The 20,029-nt window shown below is 37.9% G+C and overlaps 1 protein-coding gene across 4 annotated transcripts in view; it reads left to right on the forward strand.

The window, feature by feature from the left end:
• The window catches only part of Rabgap1 (RAB GTPase activating protein 1), a 145,592-nt gene that overhangs the window by 24,262 nt on the left and 101,301 nt on the right, over positions 1–20,029 (forward strand). For all 4 annotated transcript variants that reach the window (XM_090330593.1, XM_090330594.1, XM_090330592.1 and 1 more), the window contains one exon: positions 18,782–19,016. In XM_090330593.1, coding sequence (XP_090186719.1) covers positions 18,782–19,016 — 235 coding nt within the window. The remainder of the gene's footprint in view (positions 1–18,781; positions 19,017–20,029) is intronic.

Raw genomic sequence — 20,029 nt, forward strand, 5'->3', positions numbered from 1 at the left:
CTATCCATCAGCTTTTGTGTTCATGGATAGTGCTCTATCACTTAAGCCAGAGCTCCATTTCCAGCTTTTTAGTGGCCAATTAGAGACAAGAATCTCATAGACTTTCCTGCCAGCTGCTTTGAACTGCAATCCTTAGATCTCAGCTACCTGAGAGGCTAGGTTTTCAGGCATGAGCCACTGACACCTAGGTATAAAGGTATTTCTGAAAGAAAAAGACTTGAAAGTAAAATTACTTTTCGATGCATAGTTTATTGAATGGATATTGGGTTAGTGAACATAAAAGTAACATTAGTCTCATATTATGTCTAGTAGAGCATTTTCATGTATGCATTGTCAATGAGGAATCTTTTTTTTTCCTGAACAATACATCTCAACAAAGAAACATTTAGTAAATATTGTCAACAAATATGCTGTCATCTAAATTGTGTTCCATTTGTAGAACACAGGCAAAGTAAATTGAATATAATAATAAGCGCCCTAGGGTTTTCAAATTGTAAGTGAACATCAAAATTATTAGTGGTGCCAGCCTAAGAACTAAAGACATGGATCAAGTGGTAGAGTACCAGCTGTGAGCAGAACAAGCTGAGCAAGAGCCCTGAGTTCAAGCACATACACATCAAAAGAAGATGACAACAATCATCCATGAATTTTAGTTAGGCACCAATGGCTATGTATATTGTTTTGTCTGCTCAGGAGGCTGGTATCTGAGCATCAGGGTTCAGAGCTATCCCCAATTAACTAGTAATAAGTTGGAATTGGAGGTGTGGCTCAAATGGCAAAATGCTAGCTGTGACAGAAAAAAGCCAAGCTAGGGCTAATGGCCCTGTTTAAGCCCTAGTACTGGCACCACAAAAATAGTTTAACTTTGCCTAACATTGGAGCTCAAAATTGGGTTTTGATGTTGTTGTGTTCTCTAGCTGGAATGTCCTAGATGGCATCATCTTCCAATATATGCATTGAAAATCTATTCTTTGGTATAGCCAATTTTATCAGTTGTGCTAGCCATGCTTCTGGATAATTTCTGCAGCTTCTATATTCTTTCCTTGGGGCCTGAGCACTGTCCTTGGGCTCTTGAGACTAAAGCTTTACCACTTGAGCCACAATACCACTTCTGGCTTTTTTGTACGTATATGGTACTGAGGAATTGAGCCTGGGTCTTCATACAAGCTAGGCAAGCAGTCTTAACACTAGGCCAAACTCTCAGCCCCTACTTGGCCTTCTTATGTTGATGGGTTTCTCCCACTTAAATCTCTACTACCTTTAAAGTTTTCTACTGTAGTTTGCTTATCTCTCTCAGCCTGCATAGAATTGAAGAGAATGTCTGGACTGTGTTTTGGCTTAAGAGAATGTTATGGCTGGTTTGATCTTGTGTTTAGACCCAAATGTCATAAATGAGGCTGATTTTGTCTTTTGTTGGTGTGTTCACTGTGACAAGTTTATTATTATCAATAACTTTTCATTTACATTCACAACTTGACTAACAGGTCCTAGAAACCTAGCTTTTTTATTTTTATTTGCTGGTCCTGGGGCTTGAGCGTAGGGTCTGAGCATTTCCTTGGACTTTCTCAAGGCTCGAGGTCTACCACTTGAGCCTCAGCACCACTTCTGGCTTTTCTATGTATGTGGTACGGAGGAATCGAACCCTGGTCTTTGTGCATGCTAGGCAAGCACTCTACCACTAGGCCAAACTCCCAGCCCTGTCCATCTCTGTTTTTGGCAGGCCTTCCTCATTGAGTTTGATCATTTCTAGCTTTTGATGTAAAGTGAGGGGCTTACATGACCTTATTTCACTTGAAAAATTAGAGGACTCTAGGGGGTTTGTAGTTGGTCTACTTCTAATATTAAGTCTAAGGGAAGAAGGGGGCCCAAGGAGGGAGAGATGGAACAGGTAGAGCAGTCAGAACACATTTATTAAGATTGCTGTTTTGGGGCTGGGAACGTAGCCTAGAGGCAGAGTGCTTGCCTAGCATTCATGAATCCCTAGGTTCAATTTTATGGTTCTACATACACAGCAAAAGCTGAAAGTGGTGCTGTGGCTCAAGTGGTAGAGTACTAGCTTTGAGAACACCCAAGGGCAGTGCTTAGGCCCTTAGTTCAAGCCGCAGGACTGGCAAAGAGTGGTGGTGGGGAGATTGCTGTTTTATTGTGGGCATGGATCATGGCACATGGAAGCAATTAATTAACACTATTGACATCAAAGAGCACTTAACAGATAATAGTATAAAAAGGTCTGAGTTACTGTGTTATTGGTAGATCTGTAAAATTGATGGACATGATATGTAATAATATTACAGAAAGGGAGAGAAAATAGCTGCATATGTAAGGTTTCTGTATCTCAATAGGACTAAGTTTCTATAAATCAGGAGCTGACTCAGACAAATTAAGGTGCTTTCATAAAACACCAAGGAGGGGCCGGGAGTTTGGCCTAGTGGTAGAGTGCTTGCCTAACATTCATGAAGACCCGGGTTCGATTCCTCGGTACCGCATACATAGAAAAAAAGCCGGAAGTGGTGCTGAGGCTCAAGTGGTAGAGCTCTAGCCTTGAGAAAGTCCAAGGACATTGCTCAGGCCCTGAGCTCAAGCCCAGGACTGGCAAAAAAAAAAAAAAAAAAAAACCAAGGATATTGCTTTTTAAAATTTAGCACACATTTTAATTTAAGGGGGTTCATTGTGCTCTTTCCATACACGCATGCAGGACACTTTGACTAGATGGACCACATTCCATTCCCCTTCCTTTTCCTTCCTCCCTTTTAAAAATAGCATTTAGTGGCTTTTGTTGTTCTGTGGTCATATTTTTCTATCCTCTTCACTCAGTAGCCTCTCCTTCCCCTCTCCCTGGTCATGTGATTCCTTTCTTAACAGCCCTCATATGTTCATATTCCATTCCATTACTGTCATCATCATCTTCATCATCACTTTAGTTCTATACTCCACAAGTGAGCAAGACCATGCAAGACTTTTTGAGCTTGGCTCATGCAACATGATGATCTCCAATTCCATTCACTTTCCTACAAATGGCCTACTTTTTCTCTGTGAGTAATATTCCATGATACACACACACACACACACACACACACACACACACACACACACACACATATACCATATTTTCTTTATCTATTCATTGGTAGTTGGATACCTCAACCAATTCCACAGTTTTATTATGAACAGAGTTATAGTAAGGATAAGTATGCAAATATCTTTTTGTATATCGATTTTTGAATATATGCCTAAGAGTGAGATGGCCATGTCATTTTAGGTTTATTTTTTCAGTTTCTGATGAGCCTTCATATTGATTTCCATAGTGGTTTCGCTAATTTACATTTCAATAGCAGTATATAAAGGGTCCTTTTTCTCCATACTCTTGTCAGCATTTTTTTTTTTTTTTTTTTTTTTGCCAGTCCTGGGGCTTGACCTCAGAGCCTAGGCACTGTTCTTGGACACATTTTGCTCAAGGCTAGTGCTCTGCCACTTGAGCCATAGCCCCACTTTCAGCTTTTTCTGTGTATGTGGTTCCAGGGAATTCGACCCAGGGCTTCATGCATGCTAGGCTAGGACACTACCACTAGGCCACATTCCTGGCCACTCTTGCCAGCATGTTGGTTTTTTTGTGTGTATATTTGTTGCCAGTCCTGGGCCTTGATTTAGGGCCTGGGCACAGTTCTTGGGTTTTCTCAAGGCTAGAGCTCTACCACTTGAGCCACAGCACCATTTTTGGCTTTTTTTAAATATGTATATGGCACAGAGGAATTGAACCTGGGTCTTCGTGCATGCTAGGTGAGTACTCTACCACTATGCTAAACTCCCGGCCCTCCAGCATTTTTTCTTTGCTTTATTGATACCATTCTGACTGGTGTGACATGGATTTTAGTATAATTTTGACTTGCATTTCCTTTATTGCTAAGAATGTTGACCATTCATGTAACTAATCATCCATTTGTAATCCTTCTTCTAAGACTATTCAATTCATTTATCCATTTACTAACTGACTTATTTGTTCTTTTGCTGTTTAATTTTTTTTAGATCATTATATCTTCTGAATAGCAAACTTTTATCTGTTGAGTAGCTGGCAGAGAATTTCTCCCATTCTGTGGAGTATATCTTGATTCTGATAATTTTTTTTTGTTTCTGTTTTTTTGTTTTGTTTTGTTTTTAATCAGTTGTGGGGCTTTGGGCTCTCGGTCTGGCCTCTGGGCCTGGGTGCTGTCCCTGAGCTCTTCAGTTCAAAGCTAATGCTTTACCACTTGAGCCACAGCGCCACTTCTGTTTTTTTGGAGATAAGAGTCTCGAGTCTCGTGGCTTTGAACCACGATCTTCAAATCTCAGCCTCCTGAGTAACTAGGATTACATGCATGAACCACTGGCACCTGGCTGTGGGGCTATTTTAATTTGGTATAGTCTTATTTGCCTATTCATGTCCTTATTTCCTGGGCAATTGGAGTCCTGTTCAGAAAACAAAATTGCCAGTGTCTTTATTTTCCCAAGTTTTTCCTGTAATTTTCTTGTAGTAATTTTATAGTATTAGATATTACATCTTTGGATCTTGGGTCCATTTGGAGTTGATTTTTGTACAGGGAGAGAATAGAGGTGTAGTTTCTGTCTTTGGAATGTAAATCAGTTTTCATCCCTTTCCGAGTCCTGGGCTTGAGCTCAGGGCCTGAGCACTGTCCTTGGACTTTCTCAAGACTAGAGAGCTCTACCACTTGAGCCACAGCACCACTTCTGACTTTTTCTATGTATGTGGTACCGAGGACTCAAACCCGGGTCTTTGTGCATGCTAGGCAAGCACTCTACCACTAGACCAAACTCCTGGCCCCTCACCCCACTATTTTCAAGAGGCTATCACTTCTTCATTGCATACTTTTGGCTCCTTTGTCAAAGATCAGTGGATACAATTGTGTGATTTTATTTCTGTGTTTTCTTTTTTTTTTTTTCTTTTTTGCCAGTTCTAGAGCTTAAACTTAGGGCCTGAGCACTATCTTCCAGCCTCTTTGCTTCTATCTATCACTCTATCACTTGAGTTACAGTGCCACTTCTGGCTTTTTTTGAGTATTTTATTGGAGTCTTACAGACTTTTCTGCCCTGGTTACCTTTGACCTCCATCCTCAGCTTCTGAATAGCTAGGGATTACAGGTACAAGCCACCTGGCACCTGGCTTATTTCTGGGTTTTCTGTTCTGTTCCATTGTCTCATTTCAGTTTTTATGCCAGTATCCCTACAATTTTAGTTACTGTATCTCTATAGTATAATTTGCGGTCTAGTGTAGTGCTACCACCAGTATTGCTTTTTTTTGTCAGTATTTCTTTTGCTGTTTAGATTCGTTTATGCTTTTTTACAGTTTTACAATTTTATGATTGGTTTTTCTGTTTTTGCCTACAATGATATTAGGATTTTGATGAGGATTGAATCTGTAGATTGCTATTGGTAGTGTCACCTTTTTCAAGATATTCCCATAATCCATGAAGTAAGAGGCCATTCCATCTTCTGGAATCTTCCATTACTTTCTTCCGGGTTTTTATAGCTTTTATTGTAGAAGCCTTACCTTTTTGTTGAGTTTATACTTAGATATTTTATATTTTTTCAAGGTTTTGTAAATGGAATTGTTTTCTTTTTCTCCTTTTTATTGTTATTATAAAGGTGATATACAGGCTTGGGGGTCATGACCTAGTGGTAGAGTGCTTACCTAGCATGCACAAAGCCCTGGGTTTGATTCCTCAGAACCACATACACACAAAAAAAGCCAGAAGTGGTGCTGTGACTTAAGTGGAAGAGCTCTAGCCTTGAGAACACTCAGGACCGTGCCCAGACCCTGAGTTCAAGCCCCAGAACTGGCAAAAAAAAAAAGTAATATACAGAGAGGTTATAGTTATATAAACCAAGTAATGATTACATTTCTTTTGGTACAGTGTCACTCTTTGTCTCTCCCAGTTTGGAATTGTTTTCTTGATTTATCTCTCTGCCTATTTATTATTGATATGTTGAAAAGTTGTTTTATGTTTTGAAACATATTGCTATATTGTCAAAAAGTAGCAGATGTAGGGATTTTATGGTGATATTATTTCTTTTCCCTTGCCTCATTGCTCTGGCTAAAAATTCCAGAATTATTTTGAATAAGCATGAGAAAATTGGGCACCCTTATCTCCTTGCTAACTTTAGAGTATCTGATATCACTTTATCTCCTTCATTATAATATTGACTCTGGGTTTGTCATCTGTAGTTTTTATTATTTGAGATATATTCCCATTTTCTTTAGAGTTCTGCTATGAAAGGTTGTTTAGTTTGTCAACAACTTTGTACATTGAGATCATTATGTGATGTTTTATCCTTGATTCTGTTTATTTGTTTACAAACAGAATCTGATTTACATATGCTGAATCATCTCCACTGTTCCTCTCAGGAGCTATTCCTTCTTTTTCTGATTCTCTGGGACATTTTACCTCTTGGATGTCTGTCTATCAATAGAATTAGATGAATATTTGGTACAAATGAACAAAAGGAAGAATCAGGGTAGACTGCTTCCAGTGGCTGTGGATAAACTGATGGTTTAACTATAAGCATGGATATATTTCGGAAGTTGTTTTTTGGCTGGGCATGGGCACAGGCATGGCACATTGACTCATGTCTGTAATCCTAGCTGCTCAGGAGTCTGAGATCTGAGGATCAGGTTCAAAGCCAGCCCAGGCACTAAAGTCTGTGAGACTCTTATTTCCAGTTAACCACTGGAAAACCGGAAGTGGCACTGAGGCTCAAGGGGTAGAGCAGTATCCTTGAGCTGAAGAGTTCAGGGATAACACCCAAGGCCAGGGGTAGAGCAATAGCTTTGAGTTGAAGAGCTTAGGGATAGTGCCCAGACTCAGAGTTCAAGCCCCACGACTGACAAAAAAAAAAAAAAAAAAAAAAGCTGTTTTTGGAACTAAAAAGCTAGAACTTGCCATAAAATCAATATATATTGTGCCTTTTTTATCTGAACATAAATTGTTTTAAGAGAGGAATCTTAACTCTTAGCCAAATATTCTGTCTATTGTTGAGGGATATATGGATGAACTAGTATTCATTATGAAGAAATGTCAGAAAATTGTCATCAATCTAGTCTTCATAATTTTCTTCTTGAGAAATCAAATTCCCAGGCTCATACTTGTAATCCTAGCTACTTATTGAGATATGAGGATCATGGTTTGAAACCAGCCTGAGCAGGAAAGTCTATGAAACTCTTATCTCCAACTAATCACCGATAAGAAAAAAAAAAATCAGAAGTGGCACTGGGGCTCAAGTGGTGGAGCATTAGCCTTGAACAAAAGGAGCCTTAGGTACAGCACCTAGGCCCAGAGTTCAAGCTCTAGGCCGAGCAAAAAATAAATAGAAGAAGGAAATAAAAAGAAAGATCAAACTGACATTATTTAAATGAAAGAAAACTGTCAACTTAAAATAGATAACAAAATCAGTCCATCTAAGCTAATCTTCTGGCTAAATTTCAGGTATTATCTACCTGTAAAAGGATCTGGCAATCTCATAATACTATTCTTTTCAGCAAGTAGAGTCACTGAACCAGGAATTGGGGAGAGAAATCATGATGTAGTCATGATGTAGTTCATCAAGAACTAGGATATAAGTATGGATAGAATTTTGGGAGAGCCTAATTGTCCCCTAAGAAGAGAAGTAGAGTTTGTTTATTGCCAGTCCTGGGACTTGAACTTGGGCTTAGGCTCTGTCCCTGAGCTTCTTTTACTCAAGGCTAGCACTCTACAACTTGAGCCATAGCACTATTGCTGGTACTGAGGAACCAAGGGCTTCATGCATGCCAGGCAAGTAATCTTCCACTAGGCCACATTCCTAGTCCCATAGGTAGAATTTCATAGAGCATATAACCATGGAAAAAAAAGACTTGGAGAATTCTTAAGGATTTCTTATGGAAAAAGTAAGTCATGTGGTGTGGTATATACTAGAGGTTGAAAGATCTGGAGTCAAGACAACTGCATATGCAATACAAATGATTCTGTTTGCTTTTATTTTTCTCTCAAGATTTGAATACTCTGTATTTGTTAATAGTGATTATAAAAATGATATGTTGCCAGGTGGTGGTGACGCACATTTGTAATCCTTGCCATTCAGGAGGCTGAGATGTGAGGATCAGAGTTTGATGTCAGCCTGTCCAGGAAAGTCTGTGATACTCTTATCCCAATTAACCACTGTGGTTCAAGTAGTAGAGCACTAGCCTTGAGTATAAAAGCTCAAGGACAGCTCCCAAACACTTACACACACACCCACAATATATATATATATATATATATATATATATATATATAGAGAGAGAGAGAGAGAGAGAGAGAGAGAGAGAGAGAGACAGAGACAGAGACAGACAGAGAGAGAGAGACAGAGAGAGAGAGAGACAGAGAGAGAGAATATAGAAAAGTAGATTTTAAAAACTCACCTAGCAATTCATTGTTTATATTTAGAATTTCCTACTGTTTTTTCTTTCCTTTTTTCCCCCCCTTTCCCCAGTGATGAGAATGGGACTAGGACCTTGCATATTGCTAGGCAAGCACTGTGTATTGCTGAGTATACCTACAAGCCTATGTTGGGTTTTAGGTCTAATTCACAAGCTTCTGTTTTCTCCCCACTTCTTTTATGTTGAAATAACATTAGTAATTCTTCTTATTGTTATTATGAAGGTGATGGACAGATGGATTACAGTTAACATAAGTCATATAAAGAGTGCATTTCTTTTTGGACAAGGTCATCCCTTCTCTCGCATTTTCTCCCACTTTTTTTTTTTTTAGTAATTCTTAACTAAATACTTAGGATCTTTTTTTTTGATTGTTCCTTCACATAATAAGATAGATAATCAGAATAAATACAGTTAAAAAGAGAAGCACAAACTAACTTTAAGTTAAAAAAAAAGCTACAAAATGTGTGTGGGTGTATGAGTAGGTCTATGATGTGAGATTGGTACTAAAACTCACAATATTCAAATTGGAGTTTGGCTCATTTATACTTTGCTTTCTTACAAAAGTAATTTTTATATATCCCTCAGCTTTTGCATTAAATCTGAGCAAAATCACTTAGTTTGGACCATTTTCAATTATACTTTTCTGTACCAGGATAAAAGTATTGGAAACTACAGATTGTCAGAGGTTTGTCTTTAATTTTCAGATCCTCTAAGAATCTCTCAAGCACAAATGGTCATTTCTCACATGCTTTCTTGAAGACAAAGCCTCACACTGTCTGAAGAAGTTTTGCATGACCGGCATACAAGTGAGGTCTAGTTGGTATTGGAGCAGTGACGGAAATAAGAGCTGTAAAGTTAGGAATACAAATTTGAGATCAGGAAATGACTCTGAATATTGTCTTGGGAACATTTTGTCCTTTGTTTCCAAGTGCAGCTTTTCTCTCAAGGAAATAGTCTTGTAGCCAATTCTACCGTATAGTTTATAACTGCCATATAAGTTACTTGTTATATTCAGAAAAGGACATAGGTTATTCTAATAGTTTTGGGGGGGACATGAGTAGTTAGTATATTCTTAGAGTCTGTGACCCTTGGAATGTAGAACCACAATGGACTTGTTTTTTGTTTTTTGGGGGGGATTTTTTGTACCCAGTTGTTAAGGTTTTATTTATTTATTTATTTTTGCTTTGTTTTGTTTTGCCAGTCAGGGGGCTTGTACTTGGGACCTGAGCATTGTCATTGGGCTTTCTCAGGGCTAGAGCTCTACCACTTGAACCACAGAATCATTTCTGGCTTTTTTCTGTGTATGTAGTACTGAGGAATAGAACCCAGGTCTTCGTGCATGCTAGGCAAGCACTCTACCACTAGGCCAAACTCCTGGCTGCTGTTTCCTTTTTTCTAACTTCAGTTCTAAGAGATTGACAAGAATTTATTGGAAAGAACTGAAAGTGGAATAGTAAAATATACTTGGATGCTTACTTATTGACATGTATTATGATATGAAAATTAAATGAAATGATCACCCAATAAAAGCTAGGTGTGTGTATGTATGTATTATGTAATATATCCCAAAATATACACATGTATGTTTGTACATAGAGATATATACATATATATGTACACATACAATATCCTATAGAAGTTCCCTCATTATAATTCTGTGAGATAAATGTTAAAATCCTTTCTGTAGGAGATGAGCCTGTTGTGGCTCCTAGAGGTTAATTTGCCAAGAGTTTCTGTCAAAGCCATGCACCAAACCTGTATCTATATTAAATTTGGAGCCTAATTATGGCTCATGTGCTCAGTTATAAGGCTACATGGAGATCAGTTCTATGCAGCACCATTTGAATAATGTATTGGGTTAGTAGTGCCTCCAAGAGATTTATTTATTACATGGTAGCTCTGAGCCCTCACTGCTTCAAAAGTGGATTTATGAGTAAATCATTCACCTGTCTCTGTCCATATATCTCATGTCTATCGTAGCTGTACATTTGTGAGTTTTAGAGTTTGTTTGCCTTCTCAACTCAGGTCTGTTCCTGAAGAACTCTTTTCTTTCCTTTAGTGGACATTATATGGACATGAACTTGTTTTCAATAATTTGGTCTTCCCTGGGCTTTTTCCCCCCCTGCTGTTTTTAATTTTGTACAGCATCTTACTAGGTAGTCTTGGTTGTCATCAAACTCATGATTTTCCTGTCTCAGTTTCTTGAGTGCTGGAATTACAGATAAGCACCACTCCTGGCTCTCCCTTAGTAATCTTGTGACATTTACAACATGTGTATCTTTATTGTATCTTTTTTTTTTATTGCTTGAGTAATGTATAGAGGGGTTACAGTTAGATTCACCCGGTAGTAGGTGCATTACTTCCCATACATTGATACCCCTTCTCATGTTTTTGTTTTAGTGCATCTTTATTTATAGCATTTATAATAAGAATGACAGTCTTTTCAATTTTAATAAGAAATGATGGAATTTGATTTTTGTTTTTACATAGATAAAACTATAATCATCCAGATTTCCTGATATTATAGTTGAGCCAAAATTTAAAGAATATCCAAATAGGATCCAATGGATCAATTCATAGTGCTTTGGCTTCTATTCTTCACATTTTTTTTTTCATTTCTAACCACTCTCGTATTATTTGTTTTGAAATCATTTACTGCGTTTAAACTAAACAGGCATTTAAGTATCATTTTAGAGAAAATCACACCTGATACCATGTATTCTTCACATTTATAACATTTATTTTAGTAAATGTGTATTTTATATGTGTTCTATACAAACCACTCTCCAAAGTTCAGAGATATAAACAGTCTCTGCTGAGTCTGGTTCAACAACATTGAACAAATATTCTTTAAAATAATTTGTAGTAGTTGTAAATTTGTTGGCTAATAATTATGATAGCCTAAGAGAAGAGTGATGAAACTGTCTAGAAGGGTTAAGGTCTGTTAAGGAGATAACAGAATTTATGATTGGCTTTAAAGAATATATAGGAGAAAGAGGCTTTTCTAGGAAAGGAAATGGTCTACGCAAAGTGTGGTCAAAGCAAAGTAGTGATGCTTTCCAGGAAAGTGGAATAGTTGAATGTGACTGGAAAGGTAGGTTGGACAGAGCTGTGGAAAGACTCAGAAGACACTAGAGATTTAGGCTTTATCCTGTGGGCATTGAGGAGGCTTTAAAATAAGTCAGAGCTTGGACACAACTAATATTGCAGTTATCATTTGAATAGCTATAGCAAGAGCAAAAGAGAGAAAGAATGCAGAGAAACTACTAACTCTGTGGTAGACTTACGCAAGATGAAAGCAGTGTATTTGAATTTTATAGCTATTCAGGGAGATCAGAGCGGGAAATGCATAACTGGGCAAAACCATGGAACTGAGAAGGGTTAAAAATAACTGGTTCTTGGCCCATGGAATGGGTAATAGTGCAGTTCACTGATGAGTGAAGAAAAGAAGGGGAGGGGCTGGGAGTTTGGCCTAGTGGTAGAGTGCTTGCCTAGCATGCGTGAAGGCCCGGGTTCGATTCCTCGGTACCACATACATAGAAAAAGGCCAGAGTGGTGCTGAGGCTCAAGTGGTTGTGCTCTAGCCTTGAGAAAGTCCAAGGACAGTGCTCAGGCCCTGAGCTCAAGCCCAGGACTGGCAAAAAAAAAGAAGGGGAGCAGCAGTGAGTGAGTTAAGGTTTTGGTGAAATTTGGAATATGCAATTGAAACTGTCGATAGACAAGGAAAAAAATTAAAAAATTGTTGATACACATTGGGACAGATGCTATGTGGTGGCACCTGAAAAAATAAAGTTCATTCCAAAGCCCATCATAGATGGGCATCTTTCAAAGGGCATATGAAAGAAAGAGGGGTGAGGGATACTAAGGAAGTGAAGGAAAGAAAGAACAAGTTTTCTGGTTTTCTTATTTTAGAAACCATATTTTTTTCTATTTTATTTTATCAACTTTAATGAGGAAAAATTTACACGCAGTAAATACAGTTCTTTTAGGTATATAGTTCTATCAGCTAGATGTAAGCACTTAACCTGTCACCGTAACCAAGACAGAAAATAATTTCCATCACTCCAGAAAATCCCATTGTGCCTCCTATTCCCCTTTCCAAGTCCCTGAGAACTAGTGATAAGATTCATTATGATTATCCCTGTAGTTTTGCATTCTTTATTTGCCATTTAAACAGAATAATGAGCTGGGTGCTTGTGGTTCATGCCTGTAATTCTAGCTACTCAGGAGGCTGAGGATCATGATTCAAAGCCAGCCTAGAGAAGAAAGTGCATGAGACCCTTATCTCCAGTTAACCACCAGAAAATCAGAAGTAATGCTGTGGCAATATTATTAAACTGCCCCAGTTTAACCCCATAGGCTTCAAATACTCAGTTTTCAGACAAGTACTACTTCCTGTGTGGGATTCTTTCCCTAGGGTAAATGGAAACTGTCTAGACTGCATTCAAGGTGACCTGAAAAATAGGGCATGACCTTTGAGGGTGGGCTTTCTTTTTTGTTTCAGTGTTGGCTGGAGGGAGAAGAATAGTGGGGTTTGCTATTCTAATCGTTCATGCCCTGTTTTCAGTTTTCACGGATGCCCCACTGTGTTCAGTTTCTACTGTAGTGGGTGAAAGAAGACCAGAGCTCTTATTTACCAACTACTAATGTGCTCACGATTTACTCAACCTTGTTCTTCCTCTCCTCAGAAGTATGGTTTGGAATCTCATCCTGGAAAAGATGGAATCACATGGAGGTTCTCTAGACATTAGGTAGATCTCAGTAGTTCTCATTAGAGTCCTCCTTGGGTAAATGTAAGACCTCTTGTAGCTACAGCATTTTAGAACATCCTTCATCTTTATTTTTACTATCTTGTCTTGAATGATAGTCTTTTTTTAGATGAAGAACTGATGTCAGCCTGCCCGGTACTGTAATATTCTATCCTCTTATTATATTATATATCAAATTAGGACAGTGAAACATGTGTCTTTGCAGACTTAGTGCAGTATCAGTTACTCCCTGTTCTTTAAATGACCATTGCAAATCAGTGTAAGGGTTTTTCAAGAAATTACAGCACTTTGTAAAAAGTTGCAATTTTTTCAGCCATTTAATAATACTTTCCTGTGAAGCAACTTTGCTAAGCTGACCGTTATTGGTTGGGTGGGATGTGAGTGGAATGTTAGAAATGCGATGTGAATTGAAGTTCTGTATTCATTATTAGATATAGCCCTTATTTAAAACAGTGAAACTCCGACTCAAATTAGGAATGAAAGTGAGGTATTTCACTTTTTTTTTTCCCGAAAGTAGATTTTTCTTTTTGTTGTTTGAATATAATAGCAGGAAGAATTATAGCAATCTGTCATTTTACCTGAAATGAACAAGCCTATGTATTATGAATATTTTCAAGTTTCCCTTTGGAATATACTCAGAAAGACATTTTCCGTTATCTTTGCTTTTCTTGTCTTTGTACATTTAGAGTTTATATTTGGGGTTTGACAATGTGAGGTTTTGTCTCTGAGAGGCCAGAGTTCTCTGTTTTGAAGGGTTTTGAGATATTCTCCACATCTTGGTTCTATTTCTTCTTTCCAAGTTGAATAACAATATTTTTGGTTGTTTTGTTTAAATTGGTGCTCTGACATTAATCTTAGTACCCTTTACTCTCTGTTGTCAAACATTGATAAAAACATGTGCCATTTTCTTTGATAAGAGAAAGCAGGTCTTCATGTCTGCCAGAACACAGTTTATATGCCTATTGGCTCCATTAAACTTAAAAAAAAAAAGAAAAGAAAAAAAAGAAGTAATGCTGTGACTCAAAGTGTTGGAGCTTTAGCCTTGAGCTGAAGAGCTCAGGGACACAGAAGTGGCACTGTTCAAGCCCTATTACTGAAAAAAATAAAATGGACTAATGCAGAATATGGCCTTTTGTATCTGATTTCTTTTATATATACTAAAGTGTTTGAGATGTGTCTGTAGGTTTTTTTGTTTTTGTGGGTCATGGGGCTTGAATTCTGGGCCTGGGGGCTGTCCCTGAGCTCTTTAATTAAAGAATTTATTAGCATTGATTTTTACGTCATATTTCAAATGTCACATTTAACAAAGTATTCAAGAAGGGAATCTATATACAATCACTGACACATTGATTTTAGAACATAATTAAAATTAAGCTGAGGGTTTGTATGTCATAGATACATTTCAATCTATAGAATATAAAGCCCATCATGGATTTTTATGTGTATATAGTTCTGTTTATATCTCCAAGACCATGTCCATAACCTTGGGTACCCAAATATTGAGTCATCACCATTGGACTGTTTGGATTTAATATCCACATATTAAGGATATCATGCACCTTTTGTTCTTTTGGTCTTATCTCACTCAACATGATTCGCTCTAATTTCAAATAAGGCTCCTACTTTTTGTCTGGTGCTAACATTGAACTCTAAACCTCCTAAACCTAAACCTGTCAACCAGAGAGAGGTTTTCCTTAAGGGATTTTTATTTTTAAAAAGTGCTAGAGATAAATTTGATGACTATATGTAGTTAGAAAAAGATATGACATAGGCATCTCATTTCAAGATTTTAATTTCTGGCAATGTTTCATAATTCTGGCTGTATATTAGATTCACCTGTGGTTTTTAAAATGTGTGTGCCAGGCTGCCTGTTCTCTGAGACTGATTTAGTTTTCAAACATAGAAGGCAAGGACAGAGAGGAAAAATGTATGTTTAAATTTTTAAGTCTCCTTGTGTGATTTCTGCTGCCTAGTCATGGTTAACAGCCAGTCACTGAAGATTGTTTCTCAGCATGCAGTCCACAAGCCAGCAGCATCACCATCTTCTCAGGACCTTTTCAGAAATGCAAAGTATCAGGTTCCACCTCAGATTTATAGAATTGGAAATTCACGAGCCTCACAGTCTGTTTCAGCAAGCTCTCCAGATGGTTCTGATTCATGCCAAACTTTGAGACTTTTGCGAATGTATTCCAACTTGACAGAGACAAAATTGACTGCCTTAAAAAACTGATTTAACTGGGGCTGGGAGTTTGGCCTAGTGGTAGAGTGCTTGCCTAGTATGCACGAAGATGGGTTGGATTCCTTGGTACCACATACATAGAAAAAAGCTGGAAGTGGTGCTGAGGCTCAAGTGGTAGAGCTCTAACCTTGAGGAAGTCCAAGGACAGTGCTCAGGCCCTGAGCTCAAGCCCAGGACTGGCAAAAAAAAAAATGATTTAACTATAGTTATTATAATGTCACAGAAAATAATTTTGGAATTGGATTGACAGTTCATAAATGGTTTAACATAATTGTTGAGTACTGCGAGTTAAGTAATTATCTAAGGCATTTATTTGGTTGCTATTTTTAAACCACTCCAAAAAAAAAATAATGTTGCTGAATACCAGTGGCCCACACATGTAATCCTTGCTACTCAGGAAGCTGAGATTTGAAGATCAAGCTTGAAGCCAGCCCAAGCAGGAAAGTCTGAGACCCTTGATCTTTAGTGAAGTACCAAAAGTCACTTGAGCTGTTGCTCAAGTAATAGAGTACTATCCTTGAGTGATAAAGTGAAGGGACAGCACCCAGGCCTTGCATTCAAGCTTCAGTACCAGTGCACACACACCCCCCCACACACAATCAATAGTTATGTGTGTGTACATTACATTTTTCTACATTTCATTAGAAAGAGCTAAAGGAAGTTAATTCAATTCTATGTTTACAAAATTTACAAACTAGAGAAGAATGAAAGGCACACTTTTAAAACACAAAAGGTAGACATGTGTACATATTTTCAGGGCTTGGTGTATTTCTGTGATTGGTGAGTATATTGTAACATAATAGCCAAAGCTGGGTTTACTTACATCATATGCTGTAGAGCAAAATAGTACTTTATATGTATTAATAGCTTTCTTTGTAGTTTACTTCCATATGCAACTTTTAATTGTTGAAACCTAGAGTTTGATCAATTCTCAGTTTTTAGGAAACTTAGCTCCTGTTATTTCTCATTACTCTTAGAAAATAGTTTAGGTTCAGTTAAGCTGTCCTATTTATTCCAGGTGATAAAGAATTAAGAGACAATCTCTAGTTTGGAACTAATCTCTAGTTTGTTTTTTAGGTGCTTTAAAAACTTTTAAAGCAAAACTTCTGAAAACAGAAATTGAGTTGCACTTTAGAAGTGTGGAATCAGGCTTAAGGCAGATTTAAAGTTACTCAATATGACTTATAGTTGAGTTAGTAATAACTTCTTCAATGAATTTAAACTCAGAAACAAAAGTTGTTTTTGAAGTGAAACAGCCCTTATTTCGATGGCAAGTGTAGTTGAAGTGTTAGAATTTTCTTTGGAAGATTTCAGCAAAATAGAAATCAGGCTGTCAGAATTTATAGGCCAGCTGACTTGACTTATAGTCACAAAAGCTCAAAACAAGTCTTTAACTTAGATCCCTTATTAGCCCAGAATAGTTCCTTCGATACTGGAATTTTACTGGATAACGTTCCTTCTCATACCAGTTTCACAGTCCCACCCACTTAAACTTTTTGAAGGTCTCCTTAAGCCTCTTTACTTCTTTACGAATGACTTTTTTTTGGGGGGGGGGCAGTTCTGCTATAAGCCTAGACTATCCTGGAAAACCATAAAACCCAGACTGTTCTCAAATTTCTGCCTCTCATCTCTGCCTTTTGGCATTACAGGAATGCACCATCGTGCTCAGTATGACTTGTTTTTCTAAATGGTTTTTTTTGTTTTGTTTTGTTTTATTTTTTGCCAGTCCTGGGGCTTGAACTCAGAGGCCTGGACACTCTCCTTGGACTTTATTTTGCTCAAGGCTAGCACTCTGCCACTTGAGCCACAACACCACTTCTGGCTTTTTCTATGTATATGGTACTGGGAATGGAATCCAGGGCTTCATGCATGCTAGTTGAACACTCTACCACTAGGCCAAACTCCTGGCCTCTTTTGTTAGTTTTTCTATCTCTCCTTCCCTCCCTCCCTTCCTTCCTTCTTTCCTTCTTTCTCTCCTTTTTTCTTTTCTTCTTCTCTTCCTTCCTTTCCTTGCTGGTTCATGGGCTTGAACTCAGGGCCTTGTATTCACCAGGCTTACTTGTGCAAAGCTGATGTTCTTGAGCCCCACCCTGAGTTCAGTACTTAAGGACTTTTCTACCCTACCTGGCTTTATACCATGATTCTCTATATCTCAGTTTGTTGATTACCTAGGAATACAAATATGAGCCACCAGCATCTAGTTTACTATTCTAGTATTTCTTGAATAAACTTTTAGGTACATTACTAAGTGGGTTTTTGTCATGTGTTTTTTCTTAGCATTGATTGAGCAGTTTTTATCTGATTTTGCACTTTTTTACTTTTTCTATCAACTAATAAACTTATTATTCCATAAAAATATTTGAAACTATTGAAATTTGCTTTTTTCCTTAAGACTATTTTTCATGCATTTTTTTTAGCTTTATTCATGTATATATCATCTTTAAAAGAGGGCCTGGAGCCTGGCCTAGTGGTAGAGTGCTTGCCTAGCATGCATGAAGCCCTGGGTTCAATTCTTTGGTACCATATGCCCAGAAAATGCTGTAAGTAGCTCTGTGGCTCAAGTGGCAGAGTGCTAGCCTTGAGCAAAAAGTGTCCAAGGACAGTGCCCAGGCCCTGAGTCCAACCCTGAGGACTGGCTGGGGGAAAAAAACAAAAACAAACAAACAAAAAAAAAACTTTAAAAGATAAGTGACTATGGTAGGAACTATAAAATACCTTTGAGAGTATACTACTTAGTAGTTATGTTTCTGTTTATAATTTTGGAAGCAAGTACATTTTTCTCTTTAGTATAAAGTGCAAAGGTATTCCTCTTAAAAATATGATTTCTCCGGGCTGGGAGTTTGGCCTAGTGGTAGAGTGTTTGCCTGGCATGCACAAAGACCCAGGTTCAATTCCTTAGTACCACATTCATAGAAAAAAGCCAGAAGTGATGCTGAGGCACAGGTGGAGAGCTCTAGCCTTGAGAAAGTCCAAGGACAGTGCTCAGACCCTGAGCTCAAGCCCAGGACTGGCAAAAAAAAAATTATATATATATATATATATATGTATATGATTTCTCAACAAACATAGAAAATGACTTGTGGAAAATGTTACCAACACTGGCCAGCAGGCTTCACATGTATTTCTGGGCATTTATCTCCAATTCATTATGTACTTTTTAATACAAAACTATGAATTAAGGGAGTAGCAGCAGCCCTTATTATTGATTATTTATTATTCTATTTTTTCCCACATTCAGAAAATACTTAAGTAACAAAGGAAATTCTGGTACTCGTCTTCAGAAATAGACCCCCTGTATTACTGATTGCTTGTACTTGTGACCCTTAGATTGTAGGGAATGGAAGTGAGCAGCAGCTGCAAAAAGAGCTAGCAGATGTGCTGATGGATCCGCCCATGGATGACCAGCCAGAGGACAAGGAGCTTGGGGAAAGGTCACAACTGGATGGTGAAGGAGATGGTCCTCTCTCTAATCAACTCTCAGCTTCATCCACCATTAACCCTGTGCCATTAGCTGGGCTCCAAAAACCTGAGATGAGCCTGCCCGTGAAACCTGGACAAGGAGGTTAGGATTGCTGCATTGCTTGCGTAATTGAAGGTTATTGTTTTTAATATCTCAGTGTCTGCCATGTGATTTGACTCAGAACAGAATAGGAATGATCTTGAATTACCTATATTCACTGGAAATTTCAGATTCTACATTTGGGAAAGGTTTTACACACACACACACACACACACACGATCATTCTGATTTCCCTTTTAACTGTATTTCACTTACACCAAGGAAGGAATGATTGTTAGATAGCACAGAGAAAGAAGTCTTTCCCTGCTTCCCATGGTGCTTAAAAGAGTTTTCCAAGCCTAGTATCAGTGGTTCACACCTGTAATCTTAGCTATTGGAGAGACTGAGATCTGAGGATCATAGTGGGAAGCTAGCCTGGGCAGGAACGTTCAGGAAACTCTTACTTCCAATTAGCCATACAAAACATACCATAAGTGGAGCTATGGCTCCAATCTTAAGCAAAAAAGATCAGGGACAAGCCCTGAGTCTTGAACTCATCAGGGTCTTGACCCAGGACTGGCACCAAAGAAAAATAAATAAATAAAAAGGAAGTTTTTTCCAGGAAAGAAGGAATTTGAATATGGTGCTGGAGAAATGGAGAGATGATACATGGTGAATAGATGTTTATTTTAGGCCTTGTTGAGTCTTTAGGAATAATTTCCAAGTTGGCAAAGGGAGAGTAAAAATCTAGACAGAAGCATAGTGAGAGAGAAAAAAGAAAGGGCTAATTATAAAGGCCTTTGAAAGAATGAGGAGCTAAGAATGAGGCAGGTGATAGCAAGGATATTAAGAGAATACAATATAGCGGCTTATATGATGAATTGGAGGACGAATTATAACTGCAGATTCAGAGAGAAGACAGGTTTGTTGAGAATATTCAAATACTACATGTGTATTTCATTTGAGTTTAAATTAGAAAGTCCAGTGAAAGAAATAGAGACAGAAAAGTGAATCAGATCTGAATCTTGGGTGACCTTCAAGGTTTGGATTTAACTCTTAACTAATCACCTAAAAAT

The sequence above is a fragment of the Megascapheus bottae genome, chromosome 3 (assembly GCF_031878675.1).
Source record: "Megascapheus bottae isolate mThoBot1 chromosome 3, mThoBot2.hap1, whole genome shotgun sequence".
In the NCBI taxonomy this organism is placed as follows: domain Eukaryota; kingdom Metazoa; phylum Chordata; class Mammalia; order Rodentia; family Geomyidae; genus Megascapheus; species Megascapheus bottae.